At 42.6% G+C, this 24,591-nt stretch overlaps 1 protein-coding gene across 5 annotated transcripts in view; it reads right to left on the reverse strand.

Moving 5' to 3' along the window:
- IQCB1 (IQ motif containing B1) overlaps positions 1-24,591 on the reverse strand; it is a 34,341-nt gene that overhangs the window by 8,515 nt on the left and 1,235 nt on the right. For 4 of the 5 annotated variants that reach the window (XM_075933105.2, XM_006137689.5, XM_075933103.2 and 1 more), the window contains exons 2-9: positions 23,379-23,492; positions 21,589-21,751; positions 20,219-20,348; positions 17,836-17,929; positions 15,000-15,099; positions 11,621-11,793; positions 9,464-9,573; positions 2,758-2,867 (exon numbers count right to left, since the gene is read on the reverse strand). In XM_075933105.2, the coding sequence (XP_075789220.2) occupies positions 2,758-2,867; positions 9,464-9,573; positions 11,621-11,793; positions 15,000-15,099; positions 17,836-17,929; positions 20,219-20,348; positions 21,589-21,751; positions 23,379-23,478 (980 nt within the window). In that variant the 5' untranslated portion in view covers positions 23,479-23,492. The remainder of the gene's footprint in view (positions 1-2,757; positions 2,868-9,463; positions 9,574-11,620; positions 11,794-14,999; positions 15,100-17,835; positions 17,930-20,218; positions 20,349-21,588; positions 21,752-23,378; positions 23,493-24,591) is intronic. The other variant, XM_075933104.2, reaches the window with a different exon arrangement.

Raw genomic sequence — 24,591 nt, forward strand, 5'->3', positions numbered from 1 at the left:
GCTTTACACATCAGAACCCTAACAGTAATTGTCCCATCATAACTTAAAGAGACACATAGCTATTACACTCCTAATTATAGTCTATATTATATCTGTAATTTATATAAATAACTTTATGGTATGTAGCAGAATGGAAAGCTGCCATCAGACTGTCCAAAAAAGTTTCCAGTCCCTTCCTCGCTGCTTTAAACTGTCTTTTTGTGTTTCTGATCCAGGAGAACACATGTTATGATGTTACTACTTCTGAGCAGTGTGAAATCTCAGAATAAAAAGGGACTCATGACATTTTCCCAACAAAAATCTTATTCGTGCTCTTTTACTAGAAACCCTTATAAGCTCCACTAGTTAGGAAACCACAAGAGTGTAAAGTCTGCCCTCTGATGGATTCTTCAAATGTATGCTTGTTAAATGGTTACGGTTGTATGTTATGCATTTAACAGGTTCTGATTATGCAAACTCTCATTCTCTATATTACTATGTGTTTTGCAGAATGCCTTCTTTTCATCATTCACAGGGATAGAGAATGAAAAGTCACATCTGGGTTACGCAGATACACTTGTGACAGGAAAAAACACTCACAGACTGAAACCTAAGCTTCCTTTTACAGGGCATGATTGGAAATAACCCACTTTTGATCATATCTGTTGATACTTTTATTGCTGACGTATGCTGAATTAACAAGGATTGTTTCATTGTAACAAATGTAAGATTAGTTGATTATGTGACAGTCTAACCAACTTCCAGGGCAGATTAGATTTGCTAAAGGTACATTAAAACCGAGAAATATTTGTGAAACCATACAGCTTTCAGAAGTGTACAGAAGGCAGATTCTGAGATATTCCAAGTTAGCCACACTCAAGCTATGAGTTTCAGACCTACTTAAATTTAACTATATTTACTGAGAGCATAGCTTTCACAAAACTCCATAAATATAGTTAAGCCCCGAATTCACAGTCCCACCTGCGGACAGCTAAAGCACTTCAAGTGTGGTGCACTGACATTCAAGGATGCTTTCAAATAGCAATGCTTATGGTAGTTCAAGCAGTATTCTTGCTTTTTGGCGGAACAATCTAGCTATCATTTTTAGTTAGACTGTAACAATTTTAGGAAGTATTGTATTTTTATTATATTGTACATAGTACACTTGGTCCCTGATCGGGGCCTCTATGCACTACCAGAATAGAAATAATTGCCATCCCTTTTGATCTTAAACTAACTAACATTGCTTGAGTAAATGACAGATATTTATATTTGCAACTACAAAAATGCTTACAGAACAAATCTCAGCAGCCAGAGACCCCATCGTTCCTGCTGGAGTCCCATCATGTTATTACCAAATGCAGACTGTGAGCTTTTTGGGGCTAGAGGCTGTATCTTGCAAATGTTTGCTGGGTGCCTGATTTGCTCACAAATACTGACCCAAAGTGCTAAGTAAGTACTTGGTGGAAATCAACGTACCCTGAATCATCTCATCCACAGCAAGGCCATAAAGGCCCTTCCCCCTAAAGATAGGGAGGAAGGGATAACTCAGTGGTTTGAGCATTGGCCCACTAAACCTAGCGTTGTGAGTTCAGTCCTTGAGGGGAGGCCATTTAGGGATCTGGGGAAAATCTGTCAGGGATTGTACTTGGCCCTGCTGTGAGAGCAGCAGACTAGACTCAATGCCCTCTCAAGGTCTCTTCCAGCTCAATGAGATAAGGATTCCATAGGGCTTGGATGTCCAGTTGGGCAGGAGCAGAACTAGAGGAAAAGCAGGCCTCCGTGCATCACCCCGCAAATAATCAAAATGCAAATACCCATGAGAATTTATGCAGTCTCCATCAGCATAAACTCTTGTGGGTTCCTCTCCTCCCTCCAAGAGTGATTTTGGCAAGGGTGATTTTGGCTCAGGTGCAGACGAAGCACAGTGGAACTGTGCTGACAGGCAGTGTGTGTGTGTGGGGGGGGGGATCACTGAGAATCAGTGTAAAGTAAGTGGCCCTTCACAGACGCCTTGAGACAGCCACATATTTGAAAGCAGAGGTGAGTATCTCCCATCCCAGATGAAATGGCAAATCAGACACCTTGTCTGGGATTTAAAGAGTGTTGTTAGAATGTGGCAGCAAACATATTTCTAGCATAGACTTTATGCAAAGATGCAATTTTATTTTGATGCAGACATGTTAGTGAGAATGTATGAGCTACCATGAGCAAACATCACACCTCGATCTAGCCACATAAAAATGACACTGATTTACTGCTAGCTTATTTGAGTTTCATTCTTTGTGAGCAGAAACAAGAGTCCTAGATCTCATACCATAGCTTGCTGGAGAGAGCTGAGATACAACCCTTCTTTATTCCCCCTATCTGAGAAATGTCCAGGCATATTATACAAATTGTGTACAGGGGCTTATAGTGTTTTGAGAATTTCTTTTTTTAAATATCTGGATGTTCATTAAGCCCAAGAAGACATATTTATTGCAACTAGAAGTAGCTGGTGCAGACTAAGCCAGTGAAGTAATCTAACGCTCAAAAAAGCTCAGAAAATTCTGATAACATTGTGGACACTCCATATATTGTTATTATGCACTGCAGTTTCTGTCATAATTTGTAACTGATTTACATATATTAAATACAGTTAGGAATAATATTGGGAGCAATTTTTGTTATGTAGAAAAATCTATTCTCATTGTTCATATACAGTGCCCATCATAGCAGTTTCTGAGAGTAAGAACCCGGTTTTCCTCATTCCTGCTTACAAAGGGATTTTTTTCTTACCTGAAACTTCTTTGCAAGGCAGTCACCGCTTTAGGAAGCGTCTTTAATCTTTTCCGGGTCTGAAATCCCCTCCACACAGCCTGGATTAAAGAAGCTGCTTGATGCAATCTCTGAAAGTAACAAACCAGTTGACAGAATATATTCCCAGCATATATAACACTTTTTATTGCTATTTGCTCATTTAGAACAAGCTCAGTATTTGGTCAAAACTAACTTCAGTTTGAATTCACTGTTTCTAAATACATGAGTAAATTTATATTCCCATAAATAAATTACTAGCATGAACCCTATATTTGTTTCTTGGGTTGCTGCTCTGTTCAACTGGTTCATTTCCTAAATATAGCACATAAAGGATTTGACGGGAAAACCCAGGAGCTAAAAGCCTTTCAGAAGTGTAAGAGAGCTGGGAAAAATACTCCAGCTAATCGCAGGACTGGATGACTCATAGCTCTAGTTCTGTCCCTTGAACTGAGGTGAGACTAAGTATTATCTAGACCAGGGATCGGCAACCTATGGCTCGCAAGCTGGATGTGCACTTGGGGGGGGCGGCACACAAAGAATTGTACTTCCACCAACTTCCTCCACACCAGCACTCACCTTCCTTGCACCTTGAAGGTAAGTTGCTGCTGCTGGTGAGCTTGTGGGAGGAGGTGTGTGCGTGCAGGGCGAGGGAAAGACCAGGACCGTGGGTGCCTGCCAGAGCTTGGCTTTGCTGTGGCTGCGCCGGGACTGAGGCTGGAGTATACCCCGGATGTGTGGCAGGTGGCTGCTGGAGCTGAAGCCAGCTGTTCATGGTGGGTCTCGGGGCTGAGACTGGGGTACACCCCGCCCCCTGAGCCACTGCACAGCAGCTGGCTTCAGCTACGGCAGCCGCCATGTGGCAGGCAGCTGCTGGAGCTAAAGCTGGCTGTTTGCAGTGGCACCAGCCTGGCCCCCCGAGCCACTCAGGCAGCTACCACGTGGAGGAGAGTTTGGTGCAGAACCGGGCTCTGGGAATTCCTTTATTTAAAAAAATTGCAACCACATTTACAAAAAACAGTACTCCCCCGCCGAAATTCCTGCGTAAGGGCTTGTCTTGAGTAAAAATAACTTGCAAGTCTATTATGAGTCCACTGTTAAGTACATAATCAGAAAACAACTTTTCCACACCTAATAAACTCTCTGTGGATAAAATGTTCAAGGCGACCTCAAAAACTGAAGAGAGATTAGGTACTACATCCCTTCAAAATCCCACTTCCCCATCTAACCTTGCAGATGCCAGGAGTCCAAACTTTGGCAGATAAAGTTCTCAAGTACCTAAGTTTGTGGACCTGTACCCCCTGTACTCCAACCCCACATTTAAATGTCATACCGGCCTTGTTATATAGCACATTCCCTCCAACCCCCACTATAAGTCACAAGGGGAGCAGGTTGATAGGACAGTACCTGTAAAAAATTTAAGTTACTTTCACCTCTATCCTTAAAACTGTTCATTTTAACAACCATTCATTCCTTTCCACTCATTGAGGGTTGTGCATATTCAATTTTTACTTAATTGGTTGAGAAATCTTTCCTGATGGTGTATTATTCTATGACTCCTAACAGGAATATGGCAATGAGAAAGAGCAGAGATGACAAGTACCAACATTTTCAAAAGGACTGAACAGACTTGCATGCATTTGTGGATAAGTCTGGATCTTCACACTGTCTCATTTGTAGTGAGAGACTTTCCTCAAACAAACGAACAAACAAACAAACATCAAACTGAGAATGGCATTTCACGACAAAACTTGCAGCATTTGCTACAAAATACCCCGAGGGTAACACGCAAAAAAAAACCTGTGAGGAGCTGCAGTGAAAAAATGAACATTGGCGAGAATAGCCTGCTGGCATAGTAAAAAAAAGGTGGAAATTTAAACTCCACAATTCTGTGCGCTCATACAGCATTATTCGAGGGGGGAAGCCTTTCACTGACGGGGATTATGTGAAAAGATGCATGCTAAAAAACAGTCATGAACTACTTTGTGAGTTTCACAACAAGGACAAAATATTACAGAAAATTCAAGACATGCTATTATAGGCAAAAACAGTCGATGTGAAAACGGCCCATCAAATTGAGAAGGACCAAATACAAAAGCTGAGTACAGCTACTTATTTTTCATTTGCTTTGGACGAGACAACCAACATAGGTGACATTAATCAGTTGTGTATTCTGGGATGATATATTTGTGGAAATGCTGTGCACAAAGAAATGATTGTGATATTACCAATGAAAAATCAAACAAGGGGCAAAGACATCCTTAAAACCGTGATGGACTTTGTAAACGAGAAAGAAATGCTACTGGATAATCTTGTGTCTATGTGTATGGACGGTGCACCTACCATGGTCGGCAAATACGGGGGGGGTTCCTTACTCTTTTGTCAGAACAGCTGAGCTGCCCACTTTTGAACTTTCATTGCATTGTGCATCAGGAGGGACTTTGTGCACAATCTTCTGGAATTGAACTTGGAAATGTTATGGGACTGGTCGTTCGCACTGTCAATTGGATACTTGCCTGAGCCCTTAATCACCGTCAATTTCAGCCACTCTGAGGAAGTAGATTCCAAATACCCCGATCTAGTAATGCACAGCAACATTTGCTGGTTATCTCGTGGCAAAGTTTTGCCTCGTTTTGCCACCAACATTAATAAGATGAAGTCATTTTTGGATATGAAGGGTGTCAAACACCCCGAGCTTTCAGACTGTGACTAGTTGCTAAGTTTTACTATCTCATCAACGTTATTGTTCATTTGAATAAGTTAAATCTTAAGCTACAAGGGCAAGGAAATCCAGTCCTGACTAGCAGGCAGTGTTTGGATATGATTCAAAATTGACTGTCTTAATCAAAGAGATTGAGATGGGCAAACTGGCACATTTTGAAAGACTATGAAAGTTACGTTATTCGTATCAGAGAGAGAATCCAAATAACAGCCTTGATTTGCAACAGCTTGCCAGGTTTGTTTCTGAACTCCTAATGGCATTCAAGTCTCGTTTTGTTGACTTTCGCACATACAGTGCTCTGTTTAAGTTTATGATTTGTCCACATATGGCATCCATTGAAGAAATGGACTTGACAGTCTTTCCAGATATCTTAGCCAGCCATTTAGAAATGGCAGATTTCAAGGAATCAGATATCTGGGTGGAAAAATTCATCAAGCTGATTTATAATGCCTTGCTTGACAATGTGCAGAATTGGCAGAACTGCACAAATGGACTGACATGAAGAAATTGGAGCGTGATGATAATCGGATTCTGCAAACTTGGAAAGAACTTCCTGTCACATACAACATCATGCAGAACATCAGCTTGGCCTTACTTTCAATGTTTGCTCCACTTATATGTGTGAGCAGGCTTCTCTCATTTGAATCACATCAAGGGTACTTTGCACTCAAGATTGACAGAAGACAGCCTGAATGTGTGCATGAAGCTGAATTTGACCAGTTATGATGTAAACTTCAAAGAAATGTGCAAAAAGATGTAGCAGCAGAAGTCTCATTAAATAAAATGGGTGAATACAATGTTTAATTGATGCTGTTATTAATCATGTCAATTATCAATAATATCACGTTGTATATTTTGAGTCATGCAAATGAGTATTCTTATATGGCTCTCTGTTGACCACATGTTCTGAATTTTGATGTAGTTTGGCTCTTTGGTTTGAAAAGGTTGCCAACCTCTGATCTAGGCCATGTATGACCTAGATGTTTACCCTGTTCTTAAAAATCCACAATGATGGAGATTCCACAACCTCTATAGGTAATTTGTTCCAGTGCTTAAGCTTAATTACCCTTACAATTAGGAAGCTTTTCTTAAGGTCTAGCCTTAATCTCCCTTATTTTTTGTCCTGTCCTCAGTGGTTAAGTAGAACAATCTATCACCTTCCTCTTTACAACAACTTTTTACATACTTGAAGATTGTTATCATATCCCCTCTAGGTCTTCTCTTCTCCAGATTACACAAACCCAATTATTTTGAACTTTCTTTGTAGGTCATATTTTCTAGACCTTTAAATATTTGTTGCTTTCCTTTGGACTTTTTTCCAGTTTGTCCACATCTTTTCTGAAATGGATGCAATATTCCAGTTGAGGCCTTATCAACAGAACCCTACAAATTTGCAGGTATCCACAGGGCTCTACTTATCAGTGCTGAATAGTGGGAAAAAATTAGTTTTGATGTCTTGCTTACAATGTTCCTGCTAAATATACCACAAACAATGTTTTGTTTATAACAGTATGCATTGTTGTGATCCACAATAAACCCCAGATCATTTTCTGCAGTACTCCTTGCTAGGCATCATTTCCCATTTTGCATTTGTGCAGTTGATTGTTGCTTCCCAATGTAGTACTTTGCATTTGTCCTTATTGAATTTCATCCTATTTATTTCGGACCACTTCTTCCGTTTGCCAAGATCACTCTGAATTCTAATCTTGTCCTCCAAAGTAAATGCTGCCCCTCTCAGTTGGGTATTGTCTGCAAATTTTATATGCCATTATCCAAATAATTTTATAAAGACTAATTAGAACTGGATGCAGAACAGATCCCTGTGGGACATCGCAGCTCGATTTGTGGCTACTGATACCTATTCTCCGAATATGCTTTTTCCAACCAGTTGTGAAGCCAGCTTACAGTAGGTTTGTTTGGGATATATTCCTCTGGCTTTGTTTATTAAAGGGTCAGGTGAGAGAGCATCAAAAATCTTACTAAAGATGAGCTGTTATCACATACATAGCTTTCCCTCCATCCAGGAAGCTTGTTACTCTGGCACAGAAGGTCATGAGGTTGGTTTGACATTATTTATTCTTAACAAATCCATGTTGATTATTACTTCTCACCTTATCTTTTAGGTGTTTGCAAACTGACTGTTTGATTATTTACTCCATCATCTCTCCAGGTTCCAAAGTTAAGCTGATCGGTTTATAATTTCCTGGGTTGTCCTTATGTCCCTTTTCACAGATAAATACTATATTTGCCTTTTTTCTAGTCCTTGTGTCTCTCTCCAGTCCAGGAGTTCTCAAAGATCATTGCTAATGGCTCAGAGGTCTCTTCAACCAGCTTCTTAAGTAGTCTGAGGATGTATTGTTTTAGGTCCTGCTAACAAACTCATTTAACTCATGGGTAATGGGTAATGTAGGCAAGGGAATTCATTAGGGGTTGGGGTTCAACCTTCAGCTGGGATTGGGCAGGGCTTGGCGGGGGGAGGGAGGCTATAAAGGAGCATGTTCTTGGGGGAGGGGTTGTAGCTTTGGGCGGGGGGCTTTGGCTCCCTCTCCCAGTTGGGCCTTCACCCGCGGCCCATGATCTAACTCGTCCAAGGCTTGGTCTACACTAGAAATGTTAAAATGCATGTAACTGATTAACTGTGTAATTGCTGAAAATGTCAGTGGTTACACAATTACAAACGGGGAGCAGTCAGCTCTATGGGAGCTGGCTGCTGCCCCTTACTGCTGCCTCTGTGGCCAATGGAGCAACAGAAGGCAGTGCCTACAGGAAGCGTTTCCCTGCAGCAAGCAGAGCCACTTCCTTCCTCCGCCAGGCAGAGCCCTCAGGCTGCATCTGGCCCACAGCTTGCTTTGATCAGGCCCACGAGGCTTGGGTGGGGAGCCGGCAATGGCGCTCCAGGTCTGGTGCCCTCTGCATGGCTGTAGTCACAGTGCCAGCTTGTGCTACTGCTGGAGGAAGGGGAGCCCTGAGCCTTACAGGCCAGATTAGTGCTGGATCCAGCCCGCAGGCTGTAGATTCCCCTTCCCTGAAGTAACACTTAACTTGTTCTTTTCCTGGTTTAGCCTTGAATCCCACGCTATTTACACTGCTGGTCACTGTGTTAGTTGTCCAATCATTGCTAACTTTTTTGGTGAAAACAGAAACAAAAAAAGCATTTAACACTTCAGTTAGTGCTATTGTTTTTCGCTCCTCCTTGAGTAATGGGTGTACCTATTCTTGTCCTTCCTCTTGTTTCTCATGTAAAATGTTTTCTTGTTACCCTTTATGTCCTGCTCCCTAGCTAGTTTAATCTTGTTTTGTGCCTTGGCTTCTTTAATTTCATACCTGCATGTTAGGGGAAAAGAGGATTCTGTATGTCTTCTTTTCAGATTAGAACTGAGCTTCACAATTAAAACAATCCTTCTTCAGATGTAGTTATTAGAATAACATCTCTGAGAGATCTCAATGTATGACACTTGTTGTCCAGGTGGATAAGACATGGACTTACACTCAGCTCCACAAAAGAGCATCTTTTACTGGTCATTTCTTTTACTTAGACACATATATGGCCCACATCTCTGAAGTATCGAAGTGTCTCCCTAGGATGTACAGATCTAACTGTACCCATCTCTGTGAGTTAGGGAAGTATTATTTTCCCTAGTTTAGAAAGAGCTGAATCCAGGTAGAAAGAGATTACGTGCCTTTCTCAAAGTCACCCAGGAAGTCTGTAACAGAGTTGCTAAATGAACCCACATTTCTCTTCAGACCTTAACCACAAGACCATTCTTCCCCTATTTCTTGATATGCATAGCCTCTCACTGTTGAAAGCCTTGGAAGTGATAGAGTAGAAAACAAAAAGAGGGTAATTTTTAAAGACATATGTATTATTAGTAGATGCTGTGGCGTTTGGAAGGTAGGGCAAGAGTAAACCCAATGTAAGCAACTATAAATCCACCAAATAGAAAAGTCTCATTAAGCATTCAGCACCTGCATTTCTCCTTTCCTGTAAGATTCGGAGTAAAGAAGGTCCAGAAGTTGATTGAGATTTCTGTCAAATCCTTTGCCAGTCCACTGCTTACTTAGCAAAATTCTCAGTCCTAGGAGAGAGAGAGGAAAAAATAAGCATGTTAAATTGTTAAAGCTGATTTTTTATTAGCTTGCTTACCAAGCAGATTACAAACTAGCAAACACAGCTGAATATCAGCCAATCAAATTTGAGTGAATATATTTGGAAAAGGATATTAAATCAGAGCTAAATGTAAGTACAGGCCATTACCTTTGAGTCTCAATGTAAAACATTATTGATGAAGAGCTGAATGTAAAAGAGTAGTTGAATAGTTGACTACTTGCATTTCCCCACCCCCCTGCTTGTCAGAGAGAGGCAGCAAGGGGAGGAAGCAGGAGCCAGTTCTTGGGGGAGACGGCTTAAACCATCTCTGCAGTGGGTGGGGGAGGGAGAGAGGAAGCAAAGGCACAGCCTTTTAAATATAGCAAGAGCTGCTTCCTTCAGTCCTGGCTCACGCTGGATCCTATGCTGCGCCTCTTCCTTTAAATATAGCAAGAGCCAGGTGGCTCTTACTAAATTTAAAAGACAGAGGTGCAGCGGGGTTAGCACCTGGGGGTGGTGCGAGCCAGGACTGTTTAGTCCCCAGCTCACACTGCCCCCGGGAGTTGCCCCCACTGCAGCTCTGCAGTTTAAAAGTAGTAGGAGCCAGGCTGCAACCGAGCTCCTACTACATTTAAACTGCAAAGCTGCAACGGGGGTAGCAAGTCCTCCTCCTCTTATCAACTAATCAATGGAAATTTCATCAACTACTCAATTTAGCTGATTATCTGCAATTTAACATCGATAGCACAGACTTCATTAGAAAATGTTATACAATAGTTACAGCTTTGTAGCTGCAAGTCACTATCTTCAGGATGTGACAAGCAAATAAAATAGTGATAGAAATGTAGCCGTGTTAGTCTGGTGTAGCTGAAACAAAATACAGGACTATGTAGCACTTTAAAGACTAACAAGATGGTTTATTAGGCAATAAGCTTTCGTGGGCCAGACCCACTTCCTCAGATCAAATAGTGGAAGAAAATAGTCACAACCATATATACCAAAGGATACAATTAAAAAAAAGGGAACACATATGAAAAGGACAAATCACATTTAAGAACAGAAGGGGAATGCGGGGGGGGGGAGGGGAAGGAAGGTAAATGTCTGTGAGTTAATGATATTAGAGGTGGGGAAGGGTAGATGTCTGTGAGCTAATGGTATTAGAGGTGATAATTGGGGAAGCTATCTTTGTAAGGATAAGGTAGTTGGTGTCTTTGTTCAGCCCCCTGCGGAGAGTGTCGAATTTTAGCATGAATGCCAGTTCAGAGGATTCCCTTTCAAGTGCAGATTTGAACGTCTTCTGGAGTAGGATGCATGTGATTAGGTCATTGAGACAGTGTCCTTTCTGGTTGAAATGGCAAGAAACTGTTTTTTTCTTTGTGATCCTGTCTAATATCTGTTTTGTGGGCATTGATTCTTTGGCGAAGTGTCTGAGAGAATCCTCTGAACTGGCATTCATGCTAAAATTCGACACTCTCCGCAGGGGGCTGAACAAAGACCCCAACTACCTTACCCTTACAAAGATAGCTTCCCCAATTATCACCTCTAATACCACTAGCTCACAGACATCTACCTTTCCCCACCTCTAATATCATTAACTCACAGACATTTACCTTCCTCCCCCCCCCCCACGCATTCCCCTTCTGTTCTGAAATGTGATTTGTCCTTTTCATATGTGTTCACTTTTTTTTAATTGTATCCTTTGGTATATATGGTTGTGACTATTTTCTTCCACTTTTTGATCTGAGGAAGTGGGTCTGGCCCACAAAAGCTCATCATCTAATAAACCATTTTGTTAGTCTTTAAAGTGCTACATAGTCCTGTATTTTGTTACAAGCAAATAAATTATCAATAATTTTTTTTGTGCCTGATCACGTAATCTCTGTAAAGTACTTTTAAGATGTAAAACACTACGTAAATGTTAGGTTTTATTACAAATGCTTTTATATCACAAAGAAACTTGCTCTTTCAGGACCTGTCAGGAACCACACATTATTTTGGAATTTTTCTAGCCTGAGACAAGAAGCAGAGAGACAAACCTTTGTAGCGGATACTGAGTAACTCCACAAGTTGAGGGTGAGATTCTGCCACTGACAGCAACAGTTTTGTAGCTGCATTTCCTGTGACAGGATTGGTGGTAGCTGAAAGCTTATAAACAAGTTCATCTAAAACAGAGTGAAGGATCTTTTCATCCACATGCAGTAACACAGAACTAAGAAAAAGAGACAAACAGGAATGTTATTGAGGGATGCATACTTCAAGAATGGCTTTCTTCTTCAGAAGTATTAGAACAATGCAGGATCCCATGACTAGTAGACAATACTCCAACCTACTATGGAAGAGTGAGGGACTGGATGTCCTAATGGAACTTTTCCCACTATAGGTTTACACTAGATGATTTATCCAGCGTTGCTTGGGTCCTTAACTCAATGTAGAGTATTGAGTAAGAAGATTAAAGTTTTGTTTTTCTTCATTTAAATTGTTGTTCTGGGATGGGGCTTGATCCTATAAGGTGTTGAGCATTCTGGCTCCCCTCCAGCACAGAACTTCTTCATGTGCTTAACTACTATAAATATGCAAGTATTCTCATTGACTGAGTGGGACTATGCACGTACTAAATTGTTCTATGCATAGGGACCAAAGTGCTGAGTTGTTAGGGACAAGTCTATCCTCACCTAAACTGCTCTCATTCTACTGTCAATTGACACTGTGTTTACATGTCTGAGGGCAGAAATGGGCATTTATATAGCACTTTCCATGTTCAAAACATCATGTAAATTTAGCTAACACACACAATATCCTCCACAATCCTCTCGCCCCCCTCCCCCCGCCGAATGCTATGTGCAGGAGGAGCAAGGGGCTGGACAGCAGCTGGTGGGGCCAGTCTCTGGGTATCCTGGAGGAGCAGCAGGGAGGCCTGGTGCCCATACCAGGGCTGTGCCTAGACTTTTTCCGAAAAAGTGGGCACGTTCTTTCAGCATTCCTGCATTCTTCATTTTATGAGGAATTAGGGATCTTCCGAAGGAGGTGGTTTTTCCACATTTTGGCCCCATGTAGACAGGCCAAATGTCAGAAAAGACTCTTCCGAAAAAACAAGCGGAAAAAGGTACACAAATTGCAGTTCTCAATTTGTGTATCTTTTTCCGACTCCCCCCCCCCCCTACAACACAGTATAGACATAGCCTCAGGGTCCAACCCCTCCCCCCTGCACTCACAAGCAGCAGTGGGGGAAGTGGAGCAACAAAGGCCCCAGCTTTGGTGTCCTGGCATATCACTCGAGAGAGGGGATGGGACCATCCCCACATTCACTGGAAGAAACAAAGCAACATGACCAGACGCCAAACATGCTGGGGCTGTGTTGCTCTGCTTTCCCCGCCATTTCTGGGGAGTGCAAGAGGGAGGGACTGAACCCAGCTGCTGACACCAGACCCCAGCCTGCTAATCCCTCAGGTGTGGCAGGGGGAGTTGGAAAAGGAGATGGGGCAGGAGCGGGGAAGAGGAGAGGAGAGGGCAGGGGGCGGGGCAGGGAAGAGGTGGCACCTGGAGCAGAGGTAGGTTGTTCCAACCCTTAACCAGGCTGTGCAGGAGGGTCATGTGGTTGGTGGCCCCCCTGCATTCTCCCCCACCAGTTGCCCCTGCCCTCCATAGTAGCTTTAAATATTATCTGCCTTTTGCAGAACGGTAAACTTAAAAGTCAAGTAGTGTAAACACTGTTGGCACTTTTGAGAACAAAAAACTTCCATCCCTATGAGCCCCATTTGTTTTGTCAGCAGGAGAGCTCTGTGGCTTGCCACTTACTATGGCACAGTTTTTGTCCCTGGTGGGGGGAGGCAGAGTTTAAGCACATAATTAGCAAAAGCTTTGTCACTCAATTGCCAGTGGAAACAAAGCCTAAACACAGACTTTATCGGCTTGCTCTAGATCACAAGTGATTCAGGGAATGTCTACACTTTAATAAAACGCCTGCAGTTGGCATGGTCAGTTGACTTGAGCTTGTGGATCTCAGGCTGTGGGACCGTAAAACTGTAGTGTAGACTGAGCTTGTCTGGGGCCTGGGCTCTAAGGTGCTGTGAAGAGGAGGGCCCCAGAGCCAGGACTCCAGCCCAAATATCTATACAGGCAGTCCCCAGGTTACGTACAAGATAGGGACTGTAGGTTTGTTCTTAAGTTGAATCTGTATGTAAGTCGGAACTGGCGTCAGCCGCTGCTGAAACTGATCAGTTTCAACAGCGGCTGAATCTGGACGCCAGTTCTGACTTACATATGGATTCAACTTAAGAACCCCAGGCATCCCCAAGTCAGCTGCTGCTGAAACTGATCAGCGGCTGATTCCAGGAAGCCCGGGGCAGAGCAACTCTGCCTCGGGCTTCCTGTAGTCAGCCCCTGGTCAGTTTCAGCAGCGGCTGACTTGGGGACGCCTGGGGCAGAGCAGCTGGTTTGCTCCAGTAGCGCCGCTCGGCACTAGGAGCAACCCAGCAGCACCCCAGCTGCTCTGCCCCAGGCGTCCTGATTCAGCCACTGCTGAAACTGACCAGCAGCGGCTGAATCAGGACGCCTGGGGCAGAGCAGCTGGGGTGCTGCCGGGTTGGTACAGTAGCGCTGAGGAGCGGCGCTGCGGGACCAACCCGGCAGCGCCACAGCTCCTCTACCTCAGGCGTAGGCAAGAAAAGCCTGGTCTGCTGGGGGGGGGGCACTAGCTGCACCCCTCCCCCCAGCAGACCAGGGAGACGCGGGTGGCGGGACCGCCCGCGTCCTCCATGGCTTTGCTCCATCTCCCTGGTCTCCAGGGAGACGGGGAGCAAAGCCTTGGAGCACGCCCGCAGTGGGACTGTCCCGCTGCGGGCGTGCTTCGCGGCTTTGCTCCACGTCTCCCTGGTCTGCTGGTCCGCCCCCCCAGCAGACCAGGGAGACATGGAGCAGCTTTTCTCGCCCTGGAGGACGGGGGTGGCGGGACTGCAGCGCATCTGGGCGTCCCGCCGCTCCAGTCCTCCGGGGCGAGAAAAGCCCCGTTCGTAACTGCGGATCCGACATAAGTCGGATCCGCGTAACTCGGGGACTGCCTGTACTGCAATTTTTATTGCCCTTTAAGCCCAAGTCAGCAGACTTAGGCCAGCCCTGCGTATTTTACTGCAGTGTAGAGGTACCTGCAGTGGCAGAGCGAGTACTACAACCTGACAGATATTCCAGTCCACTGGAATCTAGCGCTTGTTCCAGAAAGTAAAGCAAGCGCAAAAAGTTATGCTCACAAAAAGCAAAGCAATTTAAGTATAGAGATAACTGCTCATTTGAAGACTTTTCCAGAAGAGACTGAGGTACGCAGAAACTTGCATTTTACAAAGCCAGTTCCAGACTGGTCTTTAAATCTGAAATGAAAAATAATTAAAGAAAAATCAATAGAATTATTTAAAAGCAGCTAACCTGTTGACTCTCAAAATATTCTGTAACACGGACATTACTGCTGTTGCAGTTTCAACATCATCGGTTATTAGCAACTGCAGGAAATGATTACTCTGCAGCACTGCAACAAAAGAAAAGGAAACAAAACCAAGAAATAATCAAAGCCAGGGATTTAGTGCCAGTTAATTAATAGTTTACCAAACAGACCTATAAAACACACTTCCTAGCAAGAGAAACTAGAGTCACTGTTCATATATTAAATATTCTTTGCCTTTCTACGGTAAGATAGAATGGGAAAAATCTTTATGGGTGGCGGTTTTCTTCAATGCTGACCTGATGTACAAAGTTTCAAAGCATGCTTATGAGGTAACCTGTTAACCAGAGGGCCAGGCTGGGGAGCAGCTCCTCGCCCGCCTATGCACAGACGATGCGGCTCCCCGCCCGACTGAGGCGCAGTGGGATTGGTGAGGATTGGAGCAGCTCCCCACCTGCCCATCCATGGTGCAGCACAGCAGGTCAGGTCAGAGCAGCCTCCTGACCACAATGGGCTGGTCAGCAGGACTCCTGGCAGCAGAGGTCCTTCTTGGAGCAGCCTGCCCCAGGGATTAACCAGGTAAACAATTAAAATTAAATCGCTTAACTGGTTAATATTTTTCACAGGTATTTATATCCCTAGATACACCGGCTAAATGGATGCAACACACTAGAGATTCAGACCCTCTATTTTTATTTAATAATTATTCGGTCACTGGTATTTTTTAATATCATTTGCTGAAATTTCTGTTATTTGTTTTAATGTCAAATTCTGAGTAAAACTCTGTTACATTCTGAAGTCAATGAAATTTATACAGGTATAATCAAGAACTGATTTTTGACAAGGGATGTTAAATAGCGGTTAGTAAGCTACTCGAATAGTTGATGGAATTTCCATCGATCACTCGATTAATCGATAAGGGGGTTCGCTGCAGCTCTGCTTTTTAAAACTAATAAGAGCCAGGCGGTTTTTACTACATTTAAAAAGCAGAGCCACAGTGGTCCCAGCTTGTGCCCAGCCCCAGACCACTGAGGTTCTGCTTTGTCTGACAGCTCTTACTACATTTAAAAAGCAAACACGCAGCATCTGGCACTTTTAAAAAGCAGAGCCGCAGTGGTCTGGAACCATAGCGGAATCCAGGTCCCAGACCGCTATGGATCTCTTTTTAAATATAGTAAGGGCCTGGCGGCTCTTACTACATTTGAAAAGTAGAGGTGCAGCATCTGGGAACTAGCAAGAGCCAGGACTGCTCAGTCTTGGCTTGCACTGGATCCCCCACTGTGCCTCTACCTCCCTTACCCCCCCTCAAGACAGTGCTGGGAGAACCGTCTTTTAAGCTGGCTCCCCCCAGCCCCGGCTCCTGCTTCCCTCGCTTGCTGCCTCTGATACAGAGCAGCGGGGGGCAGAAACACCTAGTCAACTACTCAACTAGTCACTTATATCCCTATTTTTGACCGCTAAGTAAAGGTCAATTTGTTACGTTTGTAAATTTGCTAGCATTGACAGTGTCTGACTTAATTTTACTGGAAGTTCTTTTTTTGAGGGGAGAAGTGAAAGCTGCAGTGAGCTCTAGAGTCCATATACAACTCAAAATTGAGATGTGAAAATTTCAACTATGCATTTATATTAGGACTCTGATTTTTTTTTAAGTTCTATAATTAAAAATGGATACTTTGGGAAAAAAAAATCTTTGTCCAACTCAACATCCTAAAAATGGGAGACATCCTCTTTCCCTTGTGTTTGCTTTTTTAATGTCCTAGATTGCCTGTTTCAGATACTGATGCTTCCTATTGTATAATGCAGAGGGTCTCAGCCTTTTTCTTTGTGCCCTCCCTCCCCATATCCTACACAAACTTCACAGATTGCCTGTGCTACAACAACTGGTTTTCTGAATATCCAGTAGATTAAAAGCCAGTGTCGGCATTAGGGGGTAGCAATAAGGGCAACTGCCTGGAGGCCCCGCAAAACTTGCTGCTTGGGCTTTGACTTCAGCGATATACAGCAGGGTTCAGGCTTCAGCATCAGTCCTGCATGGTGGGACTCAGGCTTTGGCTTTCTTTTCTGGGCTTCACTGACTCTAATACTAGCCCTGCTGTCTGGTTTATTTTGGCAGATCCCCTAAAACCTGCTTGCAGCCCTCAGGGGGCCTTGAAGAACCTGTCGAGAACTGCTGGTATACTGGATTATTTCAAGAGATCATTTAAAAGTATGTGATAACTAGGGGTATGTCTACACAGCAAAGTTATTTCGAAATAACAGCAGTTATTTTGAAATAACTTTCCTAGCGTCTACACAGCCATTCTGTTATTTCGAAATTAATTCAAAATAGCGGAGGGCTTATTTCGAAATTGTTAAACCTCATTCCACGAGGAATAGTGCCAATTTTGAAATTGCTATTTCAAAATAAGCGCCGTGTAGACGCTTATTTCGAAATAGGGGGCCTCCAGCCCTTCCCAGGGTGCCCTGCTGGCTGCGCTGGCCACAAGGCAACTTTTGACCTGATGCCCTGCCGGAACTTGTTCCAACCAGCCTTAAATGTGATTCAACGTCCACTCGGTGTGGATGTGCTATTTCAAAATAGAAAAACGCTATTTCTAAATGCATTTTGTGTGTAGATGCGTTATTTTGAAATAAGCTATTTTGAATTAACTATTTTTAAATAGCTTAGTTTGAAATAACGCTGTAGTGTAGACATACCCTAGGGGAAAACAGGACACAGACTGGTTTCAGGATCACTTCTGAATCCTAGTCACTGGAGTTATACTAAAATTCAAAAGTTTCAGTTATCTGATGATGTAATGATTTTCCAAGCCTCTCTCGTACCACACTCTGTTAGCTGAATATGCCCACCAAACAGCCAGCAGATGGCATCAGTTACTGTCCGGAAACACCGTAAAAATTCAGTTTTTTCTTCATCCTGAACAGAATAAATAAATAAGTAAATTATAAAAGTGGATCACACATAATCTTGCTCTATAGCTTGGGCTACATCCACAAGGGCCAATCAGGAGATGGCACTATATTTGATCCTTACTGACCATAATGTTATTGGCTAAAATGTTGATTTGGAAATGCTGGATATTTCAGCACTTCATTCAGTTTAATAAGGCTCGTCTAGAGAGTGAGCCTGATTCTTAACTCTTTTACAGGGGTGTAAGCTCAGAACCAGACCACATATAACCAACATGTACAATTTACACAATAGTAAGTATCTGAATTAGGGATGTTAAATATCAGTTAGCTGAATAGTCGATTAACCTCATGAATTATTATTGGTTACTTGACTATTCTATAGTTCCCGGGGTTAAGGTCGGCAGTCAATGCACTTCAGCCCCACTCCCAAGGAGCCTCCTGTCACTCTGCGCTGCTGCCTCTGTATCAGAGGCAGCAGCCCCTGTCCAGGGGAGAGTCTGAGCTCCTAGACCCAGCGCAAACCAGAAGTGAACTGGGCTGCCTGCCTGCTCCCCCCCCCCCCCCAAGCTCCTAATACACTTTAAATGCATAGCCACAGCAGGGTTAGGTCCCAGACCCAGCATAAGCCAGGACTGAGCTGGGCTGCTTGCCAGCCTGCTAAAAAATTTACTGGCCAGAAGGGGTGGTGGAGAATGCATATAGTTTATAGTATCAACCTATACACTTTTGCTTTTTAGTTAATTGACTACACTATTACATCCCAAATTTGAATGTCTAAGTGCCCTGGCTTTGATGTTTGGACAAAACCAGCAGTAACTGTCTGAAATCTCAGTAGATTGTCAGCCAAATTAAAGGCAAAATAACTCATAATAAGCATTGTGGTAACTACTTATAGGGCAGGTCCCAAGTGAAGTAACATGGTGGGTTGTACATCCTTATTGGGCCCACATCAACTTCTTCCTCTGGATCCCTGACACTAGATCTTGCAAGAATTCAAAATAGACCCTGCTATTCAACCTAATGACTGTAAGGGATATGCAAACAACGAGGGTCTCAGGTCTATAATGGTACTGAATCTAAGGATCATTTAGTCATGAGTTGTCAACGCTTGGTGGAGTGGAACTTGCTAAACCTTCTCAGAGTGTGTGGTCAAGGATGGATGCTCAGCGATCTCTGGACAATATGACTGGAAGTTAAAGTACTGACTTATAGTATAGCTTGTGCTTGCACTCAATGATAAATCCCAGACAGAAGTGGGTGATTCAGTAGCATATGGGTTGAGGCATTATAATAAAAAAATTGTGGGGAAAATTATACACTGTGGGTAGACAGAAGACTCCAGACTACAGGGATGTCAATCAAGAAGCTTTCACAAGCTCTAAATTCACTTACAAGAACTGAGCCAACAGAGCATGTCATACCGCTGATATATAATCACTACTCAGAAAGCATGTAGTTTCCAACATAATACAATGTATGAAAACTTTGACTAAGTGCAAGGGGTGAGTCAGCCAAAAAAGTGAAATATTTGGGGGAAAAGTTCTATTCAGGGAACCCATCAGCATCCTCATGGTTGGTTATTCAAATTATACTCTTTGTGGTGATCCTAAGTTCTCAGACTATTTTTACCACTAGGGAATTTTGCCATGAAATACCCTTTTAAAAGTAGTTAAATAACTGTTACTTTCTAAAATGGAGATGAAGCAAGACTTTCAATACTGCCCACTAATTTGAAGTGTCTCAATTTTGGGACATGTCAGAATTAGTAGACAGTTTTGCACATTTTGGCCAAGTTCATGTAAAAACTATATGGCAGAAGAGACACCAGATCATCTTTCTCACTAGGAACTTTCTCTTCTGAAAAGCCGAATAAAGCACTATGAACACAGCACTTCTCTAGTCAGATTTAGCCATTTCTGAAGTTAAAAGGTAACTCTCGTGACTGGTAGATCTCAAATGTGACTGCCCAGTGTTGCTGAGCTGTTTTTGCTTGTAATTTACTATTGCTTTGTTCTCAGGAACAACCCACTCTCACTAGTCAATCTCTTCAAAGCAACCCTGCAGTAACTACTATTCTCTGCACATACAGGAGGGAAGAAATATTCCAGTTTCAAAACTCCGAAAGTTCAGTTATTAGCAACCATGAGAAAAAAGATGTCACTTCTGAAAAAAAACCTTTTATATTATGGTGTAGCTGTAACAGAACCCTACTAAATCAATATATGAGCTTGGAAATATTGTCAATCAATTACAAAATGTTTATGGTGCTCCCTTAACCAAGCAATTAAAATACCTTGATTGCTCGGACAAACCGTGCTTGCAGACGTCTTCCCAAAAACAGGAGGTTCTCTACAGCTGAAGGAAGTAATTTATTGTAAAATTCGTCAGGATTTTCTTTCACCTCCAGTCCCACACAAGACTGACTGAAAAGAAAGAGCACACAAATCTGAACCTTACAAATCAGGGTCTGTTGGACAAAAGCAAAAGAATGAATGCCATCAGAGCAGTAATGCCTCACTCCAACACTGAATGACAGATGTCTTGGAGCTAGTTGCAACAGTTATCTCAAAAAAGACTTTAGGAGAAAGAGAACGTATTGTTATCTATGACAGCATGTCTTGGCCAAAACCACGTTTTCTCGGAGCTGTTCTGATCCATTCCACATACTGTCAAACAGGAAATTATTCCTGACCATTTTGTGAATTTTGCTTTGAAATGCAACTCTATATTCTTATTAGCTTTCCACGAATTTTTGTGCGAATGAGTGTAATTAATCTGAATAGTGCACGGAAAGCAAATGCTAGGTGAACCACTTACAATTAATTAAATTACAAGAGGACTTCTTTTTGCTAAAAAATTAATTAATTTTTGTCTGGAACCTGAATTAGTTTATAAAGGTTGGGTCGCTCAATCAGGAAACAGAAATAAGTATCATATGACTTTGATGCCTGGTCTGGAAGCTTCTAGCAAGTTTCTAATATCAAAAACTTACACCAAAGAGATGGTATTAGAGACAAAGCTATTCTAAGGGCCCCACAGTTTAGGAATTTGCTCCCTACTTATTTCAAAACTTCAGGGTAAATAAAGGGCAACATATATCATTTAATCCAGAGTTTAAAAGTTTGGGAGTGAGGTGAATAGAAATTGTTTGAAGGCGATTGTAGTTTTAAGTTGCTTGGCTCATTTGTGGTGATTTTATACTAGGTAGAATTATTGCATTTGCATATTATTTTTGGTATATGTGTACATGAAGCATTTTGATAATGTCGCTTTTTAAAAGCCTTAAATAAAAAACAATTAGTGAATGACCCTGAAGCTGAAGTTTGTTTACAAGAAACACGTGAACAATTCTGAATAAGCAGTCTATTAGTATAAAATCATGATCTACTTGAGGACAATACACAAACACACAAAACTAAATCCAACGTATTTTGTGTTCCTACCAGATAATTTGCCCAGCATGTTGAAATACTATGCAAATCAATTAGGCTTTGCCTGACCTCTCTGCCCTTGACTGCTCCCGGTATTCTCCCCCTGACATTTACTATACAACAAGCCTTGTTCTGGATTGGAGTCAAAGTAGAACAGCTTGAAAAGAAAAGAATGAAAGGAAAGCTGTGAAAGAGAACAAGAATGAAACTTTACAGCTGCTTTTCATTTTACCTTAGTATCTCTGCTAGCTGGGCAGCATTAGCCCAGCCCCCTTGCAGTCGAGAGTAATCTTGTTTAAGGACCAACATACAGTATTGAACAAGGTCATAATAGTAGAGGTCCTGTTTAATTTTCTTTGATTCTTTACTTCCCAAAGCTGTGCTATTTAAAATTTCTGGGAGGGAAGAAAGAGAAAAAATTGTACATATGTTTCTGATCCATAAGAAAGCATCTAAAAAGATTATTTTTCAAAACATAAAAGGCAGAGTATAAATATACATCTGAGATCAATGTTTAAAAAAGCTCAGTAACAGTAATGTGAAACATACTTTAAATTACTATAATTTCTTAACTTGTATGGTTACCGATATTATATCTAATTAAGATCATATTCCTGCGTCCTAGTTACAGATTTAGGAGAGGGCAGAAAGAGAACATGCATGTTCTGGCAGGTAGCCCATATGTTTGAATTTGCTAGTCTATATGAAAACAAATTAACATTCATTGTGCAAACTCTTATTAACTTGATAATTATTTCAGAGCTGGACATAGCTCACACGCCCTTTCCATTGCCCATGCACAGAAGAACACTGCCAGGGGAAATTTTGCTGGAGGTACTGGCAGGGTGTGTGTAAGATAGAGAATAAGGCTATGTCTACACTACAGGCTTCTTTCAGAAGAAGCTTTTTTTCGGAAGAGATCTTCCAAAAAAACTTCTTCCGAATGAGAGCATCCACACTGCAAAAGTGCATCGAAACAGCGATCTGCATTTTCGAAAGAGAGCGTCCAGACTGAATGGACGTTCTCTCGCATGTAAGCTGTGATTGCTATGGATGGAATGGCCACCAGGGCACCTGTGCTTTTTCCTCTTTCCTCTTCTTCCGAAAGAATTCCTTCTTCCCTATCACACACGCCTTTTTGCGAAAGAGCTCTTTTGCAAAAAGTCTTCTTCCTCGTAGAATGAGGATTACCAATGCCGGAAAACCCCCTGTTCTTTCGATTTTCTTGCAGAAGAACGCAATAACAGTGTGGACATTCCTCAAGTTTTGTCAGAAAAAAGGCCGTTTTTCTGACAAAACTCTGTAGTGTAGACATACCCTAAATGAAATAAGGTTTGGCTTTTTTTAATGTCACTTCCAGGCAACCATTCCCAACCCCACTAACTCTGTGCCCACAACTCTTCACAAAAGGGATTTTAAACATAGGAACTATACTGGCAGCAGAGGGCAGGCAGAGAAAAAGTCCATCTGGGTTAATCATCTAGTGGTCTGAGAGTTTTTTCCATTCAGATCCCCGCCTCATCTGTGGCTCCCAAGTCAATAATCACTTCAGGGAGATTTAGAGCAGTTTCTCAACCAGTGGTACGAGTACCCTTAGGGATGCTCGAGAGAAGTCTGAGGGGTACATAAACACAACTGAAATTAGGAGAAAACTGAATTTTTGTTTTAAGTTTTACAGCGCTTTATTATTTGTGTACTTTTTACACCCAAAAATCTCATCACCCAGCTATGATTAAGTTGTTTAAACAAATGTGTTGCAATGGTAGAAAAAAAATTTCTGTGTCTGAAAACTGTAGGTACTAGAGGTACTTACAATTTTTTTTTAAAAGGGGGTACTTTATAAAAAAAAGGTTGAGAAACACTGATTTAGAGGAAGTTCTATGTTATTGAACTTGTGCAGGCCCCAGTGGATGTACTCAAAGGAAAGTACAATTTGACTGTCATCAATTACATAGGTTAATCACAAAAATGGCTGTCTACACATCTGCATTCCCTACTTATATCTTAAGAATCTTTATTTACCTTTTAACTTCAATAGCAACACAGGAACATCCTGATCAGAGCTTTCAGTGATCTGAGCAGCCAGGGCCAATATTCTGGAATCTACAGCTGCTGGATTCATTTTACATGGATCAGCTATATTTTAATAAAAGAAATCAGTAAACAAAAGCAGTTAAGCACAAAACTTTTAACACTCAGTGTTTTGTAGCTAATAGGTATCACACCTACAAGGGTAGCCAACTGTCTAATGGCACAAACCCAAACACCCTTACATTGCTGCCTGCCACAAGGCCCCCGCACTTCTCCAAGGCCCCACAATACTCACTCCAGCCCCCCTCCTTCCATCATTTGCTCTTTCCCACCCTCACTTAATTTGAATGGGGCAGGAGGCTGAGGTGCAGGGGAGGATCTAGACTCTTGGCTGGGGTGGAGGCTGAGAAATTTGGATTGTAGGAGGTGGCTCCAGCCTGAGCCTGAGCCAAGGGGTTGCAGGCTCTGGGAAGGAGACTAGGTGCAAGGGGAAGTGCAGGGTGCGGGATCTGGGATGGGGCAGATGTGAGATGTTCACTTGGGGCAGTTCCCAAAAGTGACTGGTACATCCCTCTGGGCAGTGGCTCATAAACAGAGGGGGCAGGGAGTTTCTGGGAGCAGCACAGAGCCAGGGCAGGCAGGAAGCCTGCCTTAGTCCCACTACACTCCTGGACTGTTGGCACCCAAAATCTCCTGGTTTGGCTGCCAAAGCCTTCAGGACAGGGCCCTGGTACCAGGAAATGCTCAGCAAAACTGGAAGGACTGGAAATTATACTCCTAGACTTGTTTAACAAAGGAAGGCTCAGTAATGACATTGTGCACAGAAGAGACAGTAAATCTGCATTTAATACATATACACAGGGCTCATATGATTCACTGAGGTTCTTAATGGACTTTTGCCTGTGCTGCGGACAGGAGGTGCTTCAGCCCGTGGCAGAGGGCTGCTTAAGTGTTTAACTCAGTGGTTCCCAAACTTCTTCATGCCCCCTTTTTGATTTTTGAGAAACTCTCATGCCCCCCCTTTTAAGACAGCCATTTTGAAGTCTGCCTGGGATGTCTATCCTCCCCCAGCCCCAGCGATCCCGAGCTGCGTGTGTTCTGATGGACGCCCGAGCCAGGAAAAACAGAAAATACCAGACATTTCACATGGTATTTTCTGATTGTTTTACTGTACAGACTGGGCTCTTTCTTGGAGGGGAGAGGG

Source organism: Pelodiscus sinensis, chromosome 7 (genome assembly GCF_052426305.1).
Source record: "Pelodiscus sinensis isolate ZL-2025 chromosome 7, ASM5242630v1, whole genome shotgun sequence".
Classification (NCBI taxonomy): domain Eukaryota; kingdom Metazoa; phylum Chordata; order Testudines; family Trionychidae; genus Pelodiscus; species Pelodiscus sinensis.